Source organism: Plectropomus leopardus, chromosome 6 (genome assembly GCF_008729295.1).
Source record: "Plectropomus leopardus isolate mb chromosome 6, YSFRI_Pleo_2.0, whole genome shotgun sequence".
Lineage (NCBI taxonomy): Eukaryota > Metazoa > Chordata > Actinopteri > Perciformes > Serranidae > Plectropomus > Plectropomus leopardus.
In genome coordinates this window covers 8,647,525-8,664,615 of record NC_056468.1, presented here as the reverse complement: position 1 = coordinate 8,664,615, position 17,091 = coordinate 8,647,525, and the positions used below count along the sequence as shown (strand labels likewise).

The window sequence follows — 17,091 nt, the reverse complement described above, 5'->3', positions numbered from 1 at the left end:
ACCGTCTTCCCTGCTCCTGAGCCGATAACCCGACCTCCCCAGGGGCCCGGCCTCCATAATCGCGTCAGTTCACGGCCCTCTTATTCCAGCAGAATTGCTTAATTGGTATGTGTTCTACATAACTGTTGGAGTATTAGACTCACAAATGAAGGTTAGAACCTCAGTGCTTGTAATCGACTGAAAGAAATTGATTTGTGCTCAGCTGCCCTTCTGGGACGAGACTTTATGGTTCTCTGAAGAAATGAAGCTTTTATAATTGTGTGTTCTCCACCCCCCCCCACCCCACTCTCCCCTCTCCTGTCCTCTCTCTCTTTTTCTCATTTCCTCCCTGCTAACTGCTTTGTTGACATTCATCAAAAGGCAAGACGCTGGCAATTTAAAGGTGATGTGTCTGGTCTTCCATGTTGCAGTGCGCTCAGCATACGCTACACAAGTTTCCCGGCTGTAAAGCAGATGTAGAGCACTGAGCAGTGAATATCTATGTGTCTTTTTGCCCCCAGAGGGAAATCTAATCATAGCTTAGGTACTCTGTCAATGGAAATCTGATTGCATTATGTGTGATCATGTAGAAGGTGTGAAGCGGCGTTGTATTAACCAAACCGGACCAACGAGCATAAATTGGCTTATGATTGATCTTCTTGGACTGTGTGGCGCTTTAAGGCTTTGCATCAATAGCTGAGTGTGTGTGATTAGCAGGGACCTTGTCACAGCTTTGTGATGGAGCAATAAAGTGGTCAGCAGGGGGAAATGCAAGAATGTGGATCTATACTAGTTTTGAGAGAGAGCAGGACACATGCAAGCACAGATTTTGTATCAATAAGCATTGTACTTTTTTTATCATAGTTACCTAAAAAGTAAGAGTAAGGCCCAGTCCCATTTCATATTTTTGAAACTACTCCTTGTTTATGAGTGCCACCATGCCCCATGTAACAAACTTACAAAGGGAAGGGGTTGAAAACGTCCCTTAAAATGGGACAGCCATTCAAGACTGTAGTACATCATAGGTGTGAGTGTTACCAAAAATAAAAAAAATGCCGTCTTCTACAGTGGTGATCTTTCTTGAATGGGCTACAAGCAGCCTTTTGCAGTTTTCAGGACGCTCATGATTTATTCACAACTTAAGCTTCAGGTGATTAATCTATTAAATAAGTCATCAAACAGAGTACTGCTTCATGACCAGGCCACCATCAGTGCACTGTAGGATAATGTTAGCAACCAATGCTCCTCTCCTGCCAATCTGCACTGGTATTAGAGGAGCAGTAACAAGTGCGTATTTCGCTGCTAGACTTAAGTTAAATTTTGGGTGAATATGCCTGCAAACACGAAGGAATGCAACATGGAAATGTACCAAAATCTGAGACTGAGATGCACAAATCCACAATAACATTAGAGAGCTAGCTAGTTAGCTACCAAAACATCATCATACCAGCGGTTGCTTTTGTTATGCTTGTTATAAAGCAAAGAACTATAATACATTGAAATGACATTAAACTAAGATAACACAATGCAGCATTTTGCAAGTCATTTAGCCAGACCATACATTTGGAGCACTGTTGGAATATATACTGTTTTGTTACTTATTGCAAAGCTCTCAAAGCACAGAGCGCACTCTGGGCACAGACAGAGCAGCAGAACACAAAGCACAGTGAAAGTTTGCTTTCATTCACTTCCACGGCAGCTCCTCCTCTCCTGATCACCTCTCATCGACCCTAACACTTCATCCATGCTCCCAATCCCTACAAGAATCAGGACATCCAACCGCTAGAGATGAACTCGCAAAATGGAGGGGTAAGGGCTAAGTGGTACAGGGCCAGGGGGTGTATTGGGATTTAGCCAAAGTCTTTTTCAGTTGTGCAATGACTAGTGTTTGTGCAACATTTTATAAGCATATCTAACTGCTCTATAACTGTATATAATATATCACTAGCATAATATTTCTCAAGGATGCTTGGGAATGGCAGAAGGTACACTGAGTTAAAAGGTTAGAAAATAATACGGACTTAATAAAATAATTCCATCAGCCAGGATTATATCAGCTGGCCTTAACACAGTTTATGCTTCAGGTCTGTGTTACTGCAGCTGCCTGGCTAGTGTCTTATGCATGACAACTCGCTCTGACTTAGGTGACCGTAGATTATTCATGCTTGCTTTCCAGGTGGGCAGACTCAGATGTGTTCAGAGCAGAGGTTTGCTCAACGCAAAATCACATTTCACGCTTGCGCTAATGTCACCCAGTGAGTGAAGTGGAGTGAGAACTGGCAGGTGGTGTTTACAAATGAGAACACCCCGAACTGCAAGCCACCCTGACACCAGATGCTGATTTGATTATGGGGTGACATGTAAGATAGTCCATGAATGTATGGAGCAGGCAAGGTGGTGCGTTTCAAAGTCGATTAAGTGAAACAGAGATGAGTGTTGCATTCATTTATTTATATTTTGTGGAAATGAAGGTGTCAGCTTTGAGACGGAGCTTTTTCACAGTATGGGAGTGGTTTCTGGTAACGATGGGGTGTGTTTGCTCACTGTGAAGTTATATTTACCAGGTGAGACAATATTTGTTGCTGATTCTCCTTAGGGAACATTCCTCCACATGTAGATGCTCTTTTTTGTATTTTCGGTGTGATTGCACATTTGCTTTAGGTGCTATCTGCTTGTGTTGAGATAAATTCAAGAGAAAATTGGCACGTTCACTAGTTTACTACTTTGATGTATCTTTCTGCCCCTCAGTGTCTTAAATTATAAGAAACATTCTTGAATGCTGACAGCATAGTCTAGGAGCTGCATCTCTTTGAAATTCTCTGGCACTATTAGAGAACTTTTCAAGAAAGTCTTGTTGTTGTCAAAAACAGATTAATTATATGTGATGCACCTTGTGGGACTGCCTTGTAATTTACCATTTCACAAACTTACTCATTCATGTTTAGCAGGCTGAAGCTTCTCTGCAACTTCGAGCTGTTCAGTCTTTGTTGTACCATTCCCACACCTACTAACCTGTGCATGTGTGTAGACACATTTTCTGTCAAACACAATCTGATTAGGAACCCCCTTCTTAGACAAGGGATACACAATGACACTCAGCAATATACACTCTGTGCCTTAACTAACACTCAGCTAGAAACATGAAGGAAAAAACTGACCTTTTGCAGGTTTAAATATAAAACTGCAGCTGTGACACTCATTGCTTAAAGGTGGCATAAGTGTCAGTCAGTTATTTCTACCACTTCCCTTGCCTGAATGGAGCACCCATTGACATGGCCATATCTGCTGTTATTACCAGATTGGACTGGATTAGACTGTATATAAAGATGGGGGACATGGCAGCTTCCCAAAAGTGAAGCCAATACAACTCGATCCACCCTTGTGGCTGGCTGTAGTATAGGTAATAAATCCAGGTGGGGCGGGGGTGTGTGTGTGGGGTGTGTGTGTGTCTGCGTGTGTGAGCTGTGTGTGTGTGTGAGCTGTGTGTGTGGTTGGGGGGGGGGGGTCTGACTAGGACACTATTGGCTGAAGTGTGTAAAAAAATTCAACCCCATGCAGTTGTCATGAATGTTGAAATCAGCTTATAGAGACAAAAACATTTTTTTGTAACAGACTGAAAGCTTGTTGATGGAGATTTATTTTGTTTTGAAGTCTGCCTCAACTGACCATTAGAGAAACTGCAGTTTTTGGCACTTACACATTGGCTTTATTTCTCAGCCTCAGAGGTTGTCCTTTTGAAAAAAAGATGTCATTGCCCATATTCAGAATGTTTTGGCTTCCATTTTGTACGCTGGGAAGAAGTCGAGATGCGTCATCTTTATTATAGTCTATAGGCAGGAACTACAGTTGTACAACTGCTTGAACCACAGCTCTGCGGTTGATGATGTTGGCTGGCTTCAGATGCTACAGACACATAGAGATAAAATCATACACTTGAAGAAACAAGGCCGTATAATGTACACTTTTCATAGAAAGCACAAACACAGATGACTATCAGTTGAGACAGAATCAAATTCTGTAGTTGATGGCCATAAATGATAACAGGTTGCGTGATGAGTGCATTTCGAAAGCATCTTAAATGAAATGTCACATATACTGTGAATCATTTCTTAGCATGGTAATCACATATTTCTCATCATGCATCTGATGCTGGAGCAGAAAACTACTTAAGGTAAAACCTTTTTTGCAGGTGAGGTGTAATGTGAGATGCAATGTACCTTTGCACTTACAGTAAGAAATGTAATTCATTTGTCAAGAGAGGAAGGTTGTTGCAGACCTGGATGATTCATCTCACCACTAAGTATTCTCTATAAGTGAACATCCCTTTTCCTTCAATCCTTAGTAATTGCCAGCAGATGCAAATTGGGCTTTGACAATCTGTAGCAGCGGTAGCACTCTTACCAACCTCCTAATCAACTCTGAGCGATTTAACGGTGCATCCTAAGCATTAGTATTCCAGAGCCGGATCCCTCTTGGATCCAGGCTGGGATTATCCAAGCTCTTAACATCTTAGCTAAGCTGGTTAACACCTGTTTTTATTGACATCTGAACACCATCCTAGGCGTCTCGTCTTCTGTGGTTTTAAAAGATCTTCTTTTGCTCTCTCCAGTAGGCTAGTTCCTCCTCCTCATGGAGGCTGCAGCCCACAAGTATTGGTAGCAGGTCAGCAGCTTCAACCATGGAGATTAGGAGTAAATTAAAATCTCACATACATTCTTTTGCAGCCCTACTTGTAATATGGTCAGTAAAGATACTTTGATGCAGATATAAATCACTTGTTTTGACCCAGGCTGAGTGTACTCATTTTTTTTTGTCAGGTCCAAGTCTAGACATGAGCTACAATCTCAAGAATCCCATACTTTACCATACATTCTTGCTCACATATTTCAGAGTAATTTGCCAGGGAAAAAAGAAAACAGTCCCTCTCTATGTGTTTATTAGGCCTAATTTCCACTGGGGCCCACGTTTGCCCCAGTGTAACTGATGTAATATTCTATAAAAGCCATTTAGGCTGTTGATACAGCCTGGGGGATTCTGGTTAGCAGCGGCTGTGGAGACTCAGAGAAATCCTCAGACTTCTGTGTGTGTCTGTTTTTAAAAAAGTCCTGCCAGGGTCAGTGGGGGAAACTTTGAAGAATGTCCCAGGATTTGTCTAAATCATGCGGTATGGATCCTCTTAAGCGTTGCTGGCATTAGAGCTGAGCCCTATCAATGATTCCATTAACCTAAATTCCAAACCAGGCTTCACAACATGACCATATTAACCCCTCGGATTTCACCAAGCTCTTGATCCCTTGCTATTTAGATAGACGGGAATGAATGGTCACTCATATTTGTCTGGCTACCGGCTGTGTTCCCTGCCCCAGACGGGGAATTATCTGTAATGTGACCCCATGTTTATCTTTGGCCTTTATGTGTCCACATGTTTTCTGCTTATTTTTTTCCTACCCTGTGACAGCAGCTGATTAGACAGTGGCGGCGGTGATGTGAGATGATAAGGTGGACAAGGACAGAATCCCAATCTGCTGATTTTTACCTTTCCTCCTCGAACAATAATCACTCCAGGCGAACAGCGCTGGAACGAGCAGAGAAGAGAAAGAAACGAGTGTCTGCCTTCATTAGGACAAAGGGAGGGTGAGCAGGAGAGCGTCTGACAAGCCAGTAACGCCTCATTGTCCCTGATCTCAAGTTTCATAAATTTCCACGGCTCTCGTTAAAGGACGTGTCGCTGCTGTCACCAGGCGCTAACTCGTTATCTCCTCAACGCCGTAAAACGCTGTAATTAACATTCAACAACTGTAACCGATCCAGCATTCTTCCTCTCTAGCCACTAATTGCCACACTATTGTGCTTGCTCATAAGTGGGCCTTGTGTGTGTGTAGTTGTGGGTACACATTTCCGTGGTTCATTTTGATTGTAAATAGAGGTGAGAAAGCGGGTTTGTGTGAGCTTTAAGGTTAAGAGTGTTCCCTCAGTTTTACCCTGCAGGAGTCACCGAGTTTCTGCTTCGGTCAAAGACTCATCTGAATAATATTATTCAGAATATTTTTGCAGACATCTGGACATTTTAAATTCCCTCTATCCAAGAGCTACTAAATTAAAGCCTTGTCGACTGATGCTTTTAGTAGACTCCTCATGGATAACGCAACCTGTATTTTTACCGTTGAAGAGCGTATTGGAGGCCCATTTGTCGGAATCACAATTACTGTAATTACAAATTTCAAGGCAATGCCTGCCTGTTGTTGTGAGGACACAGAGTGTGCTATTATTTAAGGAGCTGCGCCATTTTCAAGTCATGCATGAGCGCCCCTCTCATATCATATCATATCACCGTTGCATCAGACACAACCTCCAGTTGGGAATGTATAGCTGTCATGCCGCTATCCACTTACAATAGTACACTGAGAGCTCACTGCTCTTAGTGATGTTTTTTTTTTCCTTTTGAGGCATCAGATTTTCTTTCATAGTTTCCTGTAGATACCCAGCGGTGTCAGCTCCGTTTTAGTAGGAAATGTTTTTGTTTTCCCTTAGCCGCTCCTGCCTGACCTTACCAGAGCAGCAGCCATCACAACAAGGCCTTATGAATAATTAGTCTGGGTCAACTGATACTCTCCGGCTCCACACACCGCTGTCATCTACTCCGCCAGCGCCAGCCAAAAGCCAATGAACTGTGTGCAATTCTGCTCAATTGAATCAGTTAAAGTTGACGCAGCTCATGTTATTTGGAGGTAAATGACTAGATGTAAGCTGATATGGGGGCTGCCCTCGAGGCCAAGTGCAGAACAGGAGAAGGGCCGTCAAATTAACAGTGTCACAGGAACCACATTTGGAGCCTTCTATGGTGGTCTGTCACAGATATGCAATCACCTGGTGCTTTATCTGTGTGCTACTGGCCAGGCATTTCATTCTCCGGGGATTAAAGCGAACGCCGGGGTAGGGTTTCCTAGAGCCAAGACGGCCCCAGGAGGACAAACAAAACCAAACGGTTGCATACTGTTTCTTGTCCTGGTTTCATGCTCGGGTCAGAGGAGATGTGTTGCAGGTGTCTGGGGACTCAAGTGTGTATCTACATGCCAGAGCTTTATTGTCAGAGACATGATGTACATATCCTTTGCCTCTCAGATTCTTTCTTTTTTTGGCTTTTTTGGCTAAAGGAGCTATTTTATTTAACAGAGAGTGCGTTAGAAAGGTGTCATGCAGACAAGCCACCAGAGCAGTGTCAGTGCTCCTTAACAAAGTGTTTAGTTAGGTTTAGATCTGCGGTCTATGACGGCAACAGCATATAATAGATTTATTTATTTTTTTAAATATATACATTTGCTTTATGTTTTTTATTCAGATGCAAGAATAAAGTTAGTGTACATCAGTCTAAGTCCCTAAAAATGTGTTATGTTAGGGATAATGTACAGGGAGCAGGTCATTATTGCACAGTGAACCTCAGAGGGGTGATACTTTACTCTGCTTGCTGTAAGTTATCCCACTTTTTACAATGCTAATAACTAAAGAAATCAATAATTTGACACAAAATATTGATTTTAAAATGTTATTGCTTCTGGCTATCATCTATGATCAGTACTGCATCCATAGCATCTGTCTGAAAGCATCCCACATCTAATGGCTATTAGGTAGCCAATAGATGAGGGATTACCAATTATTATTTACCAATTTTAAAAAGAAAAGGTGTGGGGTAAAACAGTGGTGAGTGCAATAGTATGACTCAGTGGAGCTGTTAATTTAAGATTTTCCGGAAGAACACTAAATAAGGGAATCAGGGTCTAGATTGATGTCAAAAATATATTAATAGAATTAAACGGTTCTATATGTGACGTTCAGAGCACTACTAAAGCAGCTATTTTCCATAAAGATTTGGTAGAGTAATGGCGACCTGAGAAGAGATTGAAGTCTCACTGACTCTGGACTTGTTGAAATTTGAGCTTCTCTGTGGTTTGTTGTGGTGAGCTGGTCTATTCGTGCGTACATTTTGGTGCATGTTTGTATCCCACCGGCTCGCTCAATGCTGCTGCTCTGCACTGCACTCATACAGCGGTTACGGCTGCTATCTGACTGATGTCTTTATGAATATATAGCGCCCATCTACGGGTCCCCCCCCCCCGGTTAACACTGTTAGCTCTGTCAGCACAATTGCTGTTCTTATTGCTGGGTGTCCAGACATCTCATATGCTATGAATTTCATCTAGAGCCCCTTTAAAGATTTCCTCACAATAGTGACCCAGGCTAGGAGAGGATCACAAAGAATGAACGTAAGGATGGTTTTGTTTTGCTGGGATGAATTGGGTCAAAATTGGGTAAGATTTTGCTTAGATTATATGTTTGGTTTTTTTTTTATACTCATCAACTCATTTAGTGACCCCTCATGCCATCTGTGGAAGCGTCTGCAGTCATTATGGTCCTCCATACATTTATTAAGTCATGAATGACCCACTTTCAGAAGCTAGAAATGTTGTGCGTGTTTGTTTCACAGGACTAAGCTGAAGTTTGTGTTGGGCTATGGCTTAACACCATATACAGATAACCTGCTCTTTTAGCAACTCATAACTCCCTTTGTGGTTTTACGTGCTTGCACAATAGGTGCATAGGTTGCGGTTTTTCTCACATTTTCTCAACGGCTCACCACCAACGAAACTGCTATAGCTGCATAGTTTGAATTCTCAGTGCCTCTCCTCCTTCCTCTTCCTGTTCTTATGGAAAATGACAGTCTCAAAAGATAGCACTTACTTACCAGAGCTGACATCAAGAAAGTGAAACAAGTTTTAAAAAACATCGCACGCATGTAGGTTTTGTTGACACCCCTATGGTGTCAGGGGTTTGGTAGATATATTTTTAAGAACCACAATAAGTTGTTTGCTTGGCAGTGAAACACTCAAAGCCTCTGTTCATTAGAACCTCAAACTCCACTCACGAAAGAACACGGCCTTCTTTTTTGGGTTGTTATTAGTGTAATTTTCTTGGGCTCAATATAGTATCAATGTCAGCTGATTTGTGCTGAAGAACCAAAGACATGTCTTCAACTGAAGTGCTAAATTGCGTGCTTAATTCATTTTCATGCTCATATTGCCTCTAATTGGACCTGCTAAGTCAACAAGACTGTGCAGTCTCCATACTTTCTGTAAAAAAAAAAATTATCTCTGACTGTGATGAATTTGATAGATGGAAATGATGCCAGTCCGGCAGCAAAAAGGTCCTTTTACGAGCACCATGAACAAAGGAGAATTTATTCCCCTCGGGAGTTTGCAGAGGAGGAAATGGAAAGCATAAATGTGGGAAAGTGTCATCATATGGCTGTTTTTTTAATGAGATTGTTAGAGAAAGATCTCATTTTAATTTGGGCTAATGTGAGGAACACTATCAGCCATTGAACACGGGTGTCTTATGACTGACTTGACGTACTTCACTCAACAGTCTTGTGCTTTTACTCTGCAGTTTCAGTTCACAGACCAGGCCAAGTGCAGAGACAGGATAATTTTAAAAGCCCCCGCTCTCCCTGTTTAGTTCATGAACTCCGGTGCCCCACCTCCTTCCTTCCCTTCAGCTCCTGGAAGCACAACTATATTAGTGTCTCCCAGAGAGCGTCAAGCAAGACTGCTGCTTCTGTTTACAGGCTATTCAATCACTCTAACTACTAGTGGCAGACTGATTTTCTTGGAAACATATTTGCCACAATCCCCCCTGGCTCCTCACATGCAAGGTATTTATCATATGAAAATTTGGAACTATCTGACTCGCCTATTTTACTAGCCTTGTCGCAGAGGTGGGACTAGTAAAATACTGTAATATATGCACTGCAGTCAACATTGAACATAAAAATATCCCAGAATGCTGTAAGATTTACACTCTGTCAGAGTGAAGTGGTTACTTTCATAACGCCTTTGCACTGGAGATAACATCTCACAGCTTACAAGTTGTCTTCCCATCAAAATAGGTCATTTGTTCTTATTTTCTTTGTTAGTTCTCAGTGAGACACACAGGAAACAGTTGTGTACTTTAAACAACAATTCAGATGGAAAACAAAAGTGGCTGCAGAGTCAATTTGTTTTTAGCCTACTTAGCATATGTAGCTGCTGGAAATACTGCAGTGTGCCACCTCGTATCACATATTTTGTGTGTGCATGTGTGTATGTGTTCATGTGTGTATGCACTAGTGACCTCAAACCTGGCGACAGCCCCTGCTAACAGCTGGTTTTCTGCCAGTTTTTCTGCAAGACTATGAGAAAATTAGCTGAGCTATGTGGTGGCTTGTAGCTCCCTAATATAGCATTAAGCTGGGTGACCGGGCTCACTTAAGATTGATGACTGCAGTCTAGCATGAGGTCCTTGTTTTCAAGGTCATAGGTCACATGTCACATTCATAAACTGACATACATGCAGCCTTTTTCACACCATAGTTTGTTCATTGCATATGCTGTGTAGTAGAGATTAATAGTTTTCCCAGAAAATAAGACATTTTCTTTCCCTGGAACAGAAGCACACTGTCCAGCGAAATTGATTTTTTAAAGGTAACTTCAGCTACAGTCAAAACACTTTGCTCATATTTAAAGGAAACGCAAATGCTATGCTAAAAATGCATAAATGTATGTGTCCTAACCTGACAGCTTTTGTGTATGTTTTTGATGGTATTAGTGATTACTAAACATATACTATGCAGGATTGTAAGTTACTGTTTGTAAACACACTAAACTCAAAAGCCAAACCCAGATTCACTCTCGTTTGGCTTTTGACCGGCTATATTTGCATTTTTTCTGCGCTGTGTCTCTTGATTGCCTGCTGCTCACAGTCTGTCACTGGGTCTCTACCTTTTTATAAAGCTCCAACATCACTTGAGGGCTCATAAATGTCCCAAACAAAGAAAATGAGAAGATAAGAAAATATAAGCAGAGGGCAGAATCTCTGCAGAAAAATACACAGACACGCACTTCTAGTGGGTCATGATTGAGATTGTCTGTACATTTTTTGTTTTTTTCAGGAAAATCCTTCATAGTAAAAGAACACCATTTATGTTAATAAACAAGTGGTGCACAGGCGGTTTCAGGTGAGCTTACTAGAAAACATCGTTGGCTTGGGCAGGTAGATCAAAAAGTCACAAAGCAGCTTTACAACAATATCAATCAATATCAATAACTTACAGAAACATTGCGTGTAATAGTCCACCTTCTCTTCTCTCTCTCTCAAACAGACACACACTTTGGGGAACCACAGCGTCCTTGTCATTGTCTCTGTCTTTGTCTCAGTCCTGACAGTTGTGCTGCTATAATCAATGCAGAGTTAACGGATTGTGGGTTGGGCGTAGGTGGTTTAGACTGAAACAGATTAATTTATTTTCAGTCCTTGAACACTTGGCATTGAGAGAGGTCTTTGCTCTAGAACCATTGAACCATTGGCTGCTGCTATCCACCTAGATCCTAACTTTCCTGGGCCCACATTGCTTTATATAGATATCTTGACATTTATTAGCAGTTCAGAGTCTTCCATCCCTGCATTGTTATCCTTTATCACCTCTTTTTTAGATTATCAGGATACAAAAATGATCTAAATGTGATGCGCTTGCTCTGAGTGCATATTGTCTCAAAACCTTATTCCAAACATGGGATAAGTACAGGAGGACAGATCAGTCCAAGAGTTGCATCCAAGCAAGAGCAAGTAAAGAACTTACATGAAGGACTTAAGTGTTAAGTGTTTCTGTTTATTTTGTAAATATCAGCCAATTAGATTTACACCTAGGACATAACTAGTTCTTCCCGTTTTCCCGTTATTGTATTTCCAGGGAAATGGAAAATAGTTTGGATATTCTATTTCCCCGGTTCAAATCCGACAATGTAGATTATTGTGAGGGGATACTTGGAGCTGTAATTTTACATCTTCAGTGTCTGTCACTGTCATGTCATAAAAGCAAGAATGTCAGATGCTGAACTTTAACAAAGGGTCAGAGCATCCCAGCATTCATGTAATAAACAACATGCAGAGGGACTGAGTATCAGCATGTCTTTAGTCATATCTGCTCTGTCTTCATGTCTTTCAGGCTTTGCTCTTTTCTTTTTGTCTCCCGACAACCTGTCTATTTACCCAGCATCCCCCTCTGTAATGAGGATTGTTCGTTCATCAGCAATGTTTAAACTGCAGACAGGATTAACTTGGCTAAAGACTTAGTGCACATGCACAGTCACCCCAAGCTCTGTTTGCTGTTTCCAGGCCGCAGATCGACAAGCAGTTCTGTTAGGCTTCCCTCTCTCATGCTTGTTCTCTGTCTCTCTGGGCTCCCTCGGCCTCCTCCTCCTCCTCCTCCTCCCTCGTCCTCATTTCGCCTGAATTAATTGAGTTCTCATTTTTGTGAGAAAGCTCACAGGAGGGCCGTGTGAGGAGAGAGAGAAGAGTGATAGAAAGAATGAGAGAGACGTAGTGAGATCAGTGGCAGAAGCCTAGGGGGCATAGCTCTCCCAGAGGTAGGCAGTCACCAGTTTCCTGGGGGACGATGAGGGCCCGCTGCAGTGACTTATATCTTAATCCTCCCGACAGTCACCCCTTAGCACTTTAGGGAAACCCATAGGCTGGTGGTCAGGGTCAGGCAGATGTGCTTCTTCAGCCTCACTCCCAAAGGGGGCTGCCACCTAATTTAAGCTCTTTGTGTCTGTAAAGCTAAAAAGAGGAAGAACTGAAAATATGTTCGAATAATAAAAATACTGGTGCATAACTTCAAAAAAGACAGGACAAATTAACATATAATGCTATGTTTCTCCTAGTCTTTCCATTAACCCTTTGAAACCTGGATTGACATCAGTTTGTTGTGTTATGGACACCTTTTACAAGCCTTACAAGCCTACGCAAATTGTTTTTGTTTCTTTTGACAATTTGGCTAAAAAGGCAACAAGTAACTTGGTCCACAGATAGGGACAAGAAAATTAACTGAAAAATAGTTTGGGAAAAAAAAGACAGAAAAAAAGAGAGCCACAGAGAGAAAAATATGAGACAGTAATTATTAGAAAATAATCATTCAATTATAATCATAAATTGAAAGTCAATTGCATTTGCATTTTTATCAAGCCATTTCCCTCTTTTTTGTTATTTGTTAGTGTGTGTGTGTGTGCTAATTTTCAGGTAATGTTGTAGCGTTTTACTTATTCCTTGCTAATTTGGGGTGATTTCATGTGAAGATGCAGATTGCCTTCCTCCCATGTTTTTGAAAGACATTGAGGCAATTTGCTTAGGTTTTAAGGGGGTAAACAATCCAGCCAGCTTAGCAGCAGCCAAACTAGACAACACAAAAACCAACCAATCTAATTTGACGTAAGTGAAAGTAAATTTTGGAAAGCACCGTGCTCAGCTAACACAGCTCTCATTGTGCAGGGTTCGGTGTGACATGTGACATGTCTAGAAACTAAGTGCTAACCAAAGCACTTAATATGTGACACGAGGACAAGGTAGTGTTATTGCTATGGAAACGACCCACAGGCAGGACTGATGTCGTCTTTTGCCTCAGCTGAACTCATTACGAATAGTAGATATGGAAATGGCAGCCATGATGTGCACCCACAGATGCTACCTTGGCCTGAACCCTTTCAATTATGAACCATTACAACTTCTCGCCTTGCAATATTCATGCACGGGCAGATCACTCCTTCAGATGTCTTAGGTTGCTGTAAGTTGAGATAAACACTCGCAGAGTTGTAACAGCCAATCACCCGCCTCTATTCCTCAATGTCACTGCCTTGCACTCAATAATTCAAAGCTTGGCGGTAATGAGCTCCCCGTAGGCCCTGTCCCCAAGGAGCCTCCCCACTGTGCCTCCACTGTAATGTAGTTATATCTCATGTCAGCTTTCAAATCAATTACATTTCTATCTGATGGCTATGTAATTGCGCCTGATTGAGTTTTTGGCACGCCAGCCAAGTGTGTGGTTCCCAAACTCAAGCCAGTCAAAACAGGAAGCTTCATCAAATGAAACTGTATTTCATCCTGATTGAGGCCGCTTGCATGATAAGCACAACTGTAATTATGATAATAATAACAATAGCAATCTGTGTTTTCTCAGCTTTGTTGTTTTTTGCCCCTCCTCGCTCTCCAAATGAAATTTCGCCCCAAGGACTACGCACAACATTTGTTTTATTCAAGATGCAAAGGCTGATTTGATTGTTTGTAGTATGAGCAATTTAGCAGATTGAATGTAAACCATAATGCTTTTGTTTAAACTGAAGTGTCTGGAGTTTCAGTAAGTTTTAGTGCAGCAGACTTTTTTTCTAAACTTTGTGGCCAGATATCTTTACGTGTTGTGCTTAGGTGTCAGACATGTAGTACGCCACAGCCGGCACAAGTCACACTGTCTTATGGTATGATGCCCTGAAGTAACAAGCTAACCGCTTACCTGCAGCAACTAGCTGACAGCTAAAGTCAGAGCAATGCTGTTGTATGTGTCAGATATTTCAGAGCAGAATTTTATTTACACAAGATTTGATGGATTTATAGGCAGATAGACGTTTGGACAGACAGATGAATAAATGGACATACAGATACATGGATGGATAGATAAATAGATATATGGATAGATGGATGGATATACAGATGAATGTGGATGAATGAGCGTATGTATAGATGGATGGATGGATGGACGTACAAATGGAGGTATGGATAGATGAATGGATGAATGGAGGTACAGATAGATGAATGGATGGATGGAAAGATGGATGGATGGACAAGCAGATAGATGTATGGATGGATGGACTTATTGATGGATGGATGTACAGATAGATGGATAGATGAATGGATGTACAGATAGATGGATAGATGAATGGACAAACGGATAGATGAACTGATGTAAGGATGAATGGCTAGACGAACACACGTGGCTGGATGGACGAATGGAAATGCGGATGGTTAGATGGATCAACAGAATGCATGCCTGGATGGACAGAGGGAATACTCTAATGGAGTGCTATTGAGATAGATGAGGGGGAGGATGCCGTGGTTAGGTGCATCAGCAACTAAATAGTGATGAATTGTGGCTGCTGTCAGCAGCACTAAGTATAACAGACATAGTAAAGCAGCCTGGCTCATCCATAATCAGCAGACACAGATTGTCTTCATGCCAGAAAAGAACTTCTTTTGGAAATAAAGCACTGAGAGCATCTACCAATCTGTCTTTCTATCCTCACTTCATCATCCCTTTTCTTTTTATATCCCCTTACTCTTGGTGTTCTTGCCCTTTAAATCTCTTCACTTGTATTATTCTCTCCTCATTTCTCTTCTTAAGGTCTTCCGTCACTCTGTCTGTCTGTCTCTTTCTCTCTCCGACACTGTCTTTTGTGTTAACAGCCTTCCTTTTTTTTTGCAGTGGGAGAGCCACTGGGTGCACATCTACAATCTTGCCTTTCATTTCATGGCTTCTGGAAATGGATGTTTTACTGCCTTCATTAAGGCATGCAGCAGTCAGCACCGTGTTTTCCCTCTGAAGTTTAGCTCCATGAACCTCGCCATTAGAGGACATTATGGCCCCAGATTTCAGGGCACAGTGGAACACTGTATAATTTGATTAGTGTTATTAATCAAGTGGAATACTGCTCCCCCCCCCCCCGACCACACCATCTCCCTCCCCTCCTCCTCCTCCTCCGCCTTTTTGCCATTTCAATCCTGCTTTCAAACCCTTCAAATTCTTCCTCCTGCACCCCTCCATCACATGCACTACAACACACATGCAGTGAACGTGACAAAAGGCCTTATGCCTTGCCTTTTAAAAACAATGATTTAGCACTTGTTTTTTTTTTCCCCCCCTGCCCCTCTCCCAACTGATGCCCCCCCCCCCCCCCCCCCCCCCCCCCCCCTTAGCCCAGGACATAAATCAATTGAGATGAAAGTTCCATAATTGTGCTTGCTGGGAGGGATTTGAGCAAAATTGCGCTATGAATTTTTTAAAGGGAATTTTTACTAGCTGTTCAGCGAGACTTGGGAGGCGAAGGAAGGTGAGGCCATGAGGATTTATGGGCCTGGATTCTTCATTACTGAAGTAATTTTCCTGCAAATGATAGTGCAGCACCCTGGAGGGGGGGAGCACTGCCCGCCTGGGAGAGTACAAACCTGCTTAATCTCTCGTGGAGAGAGAGCAGCTCAGAGCACTAATATCATCTGTAAGGGACTGAGGCTCCATTTGTTCACATCTAAACTGCAGCTAGTGTATTTGTGATTCATAGTAATTGATTGCTCAGATTCGTTCCAAGAGTGGCTATACAAGTTGATTTCATTATGAGGGGGAGTTTTGTTACAACTGCTTGGAAGCATGCTCTGGGGTCGTTTTTATGATATGCTGTTTTTTTAAAATATGTACATTTTGTCCAAAATTGTTCAGTATGATTTGTCTACAGTATTTGCAAAGGTTGATAGGTACACTAGAGTAAAGTGCATGTGCACTACAGTAGCTGAAGGATTAACTGGGGTAGACATTATATTTTTAAGTAAAGATGAAGGTGAGAAAGATCAAGGAATTTAAGAGGAGTAAAGGTCAGTTTAAATGATACCTCATACTTTCTCCTTTTTCTTTTTCTATGGTTGACACCCTGTCATCTATTTGTAGTGTGTTTGTTCATCCTCATGCTGATTTAGATCTGCTTTACCAAGCTGTCATGCTGTTCCTTCAGCAAGGCTTTCCACCTTTCTCTTTGCTCTTTCCTCCCTCCTCATTTTTATCCTTCCTCAGTCCAATATGGCTGACGTTCTGTCTCCATCTCTTTAGGTGCAGCCAGCAGCAGTGGCCCTCCTCAAGGTTAGTGCGTCCACGATGCCAGGTCTCATTCTTTATCCTGCCTGCCGTCCACTCAATTTTACAGCTCAGTAGCTTGAGAAGCAGAAGGGGTAAATCTGCTGCAAGAAGGAGAAAGAGAGAGTGGGGGAGGAGGAGGTGGAAGGGGGGGAAACAAAATTATTGTGCACCCTGTCGCAGATTGAAGTGGATCTCATTCCAGGCACACTAACAACTCAAGACAATTAGTCACTTCTCACTAGGCCAGACCTCAGACTCACTTGAGGGCCAAAAAAGAGGCAGCGAGTAGAGGAGCCACTAGCATGGCTAAGCACTGCAGTTACAGGAGGGACTCAGTGGAGAGACGGGCAACTTAG

At 42.1% G+C, this 17,091-nt stretch overlaps 1 protein-coding gene across 1 annotated transcript in view; it reads left to right on the top strand.

The window, feature by feature from the left end:
• fbrsl1 (fibrosin-like 1) overlaps nucleotides 1-17,091 on the top strand; it is a 322,663-nt gene that overhangs the window by 176,699 nt on the left and 128,873 nt on the right. Inside the window, 1 exon segment of the mRNA XM_042488366.1 lies at nucleotides 16,709-16,738. Coding sequence (XP_042344300.1) covers nucleotides 16,709-16,738 — 30 coding nt within the window.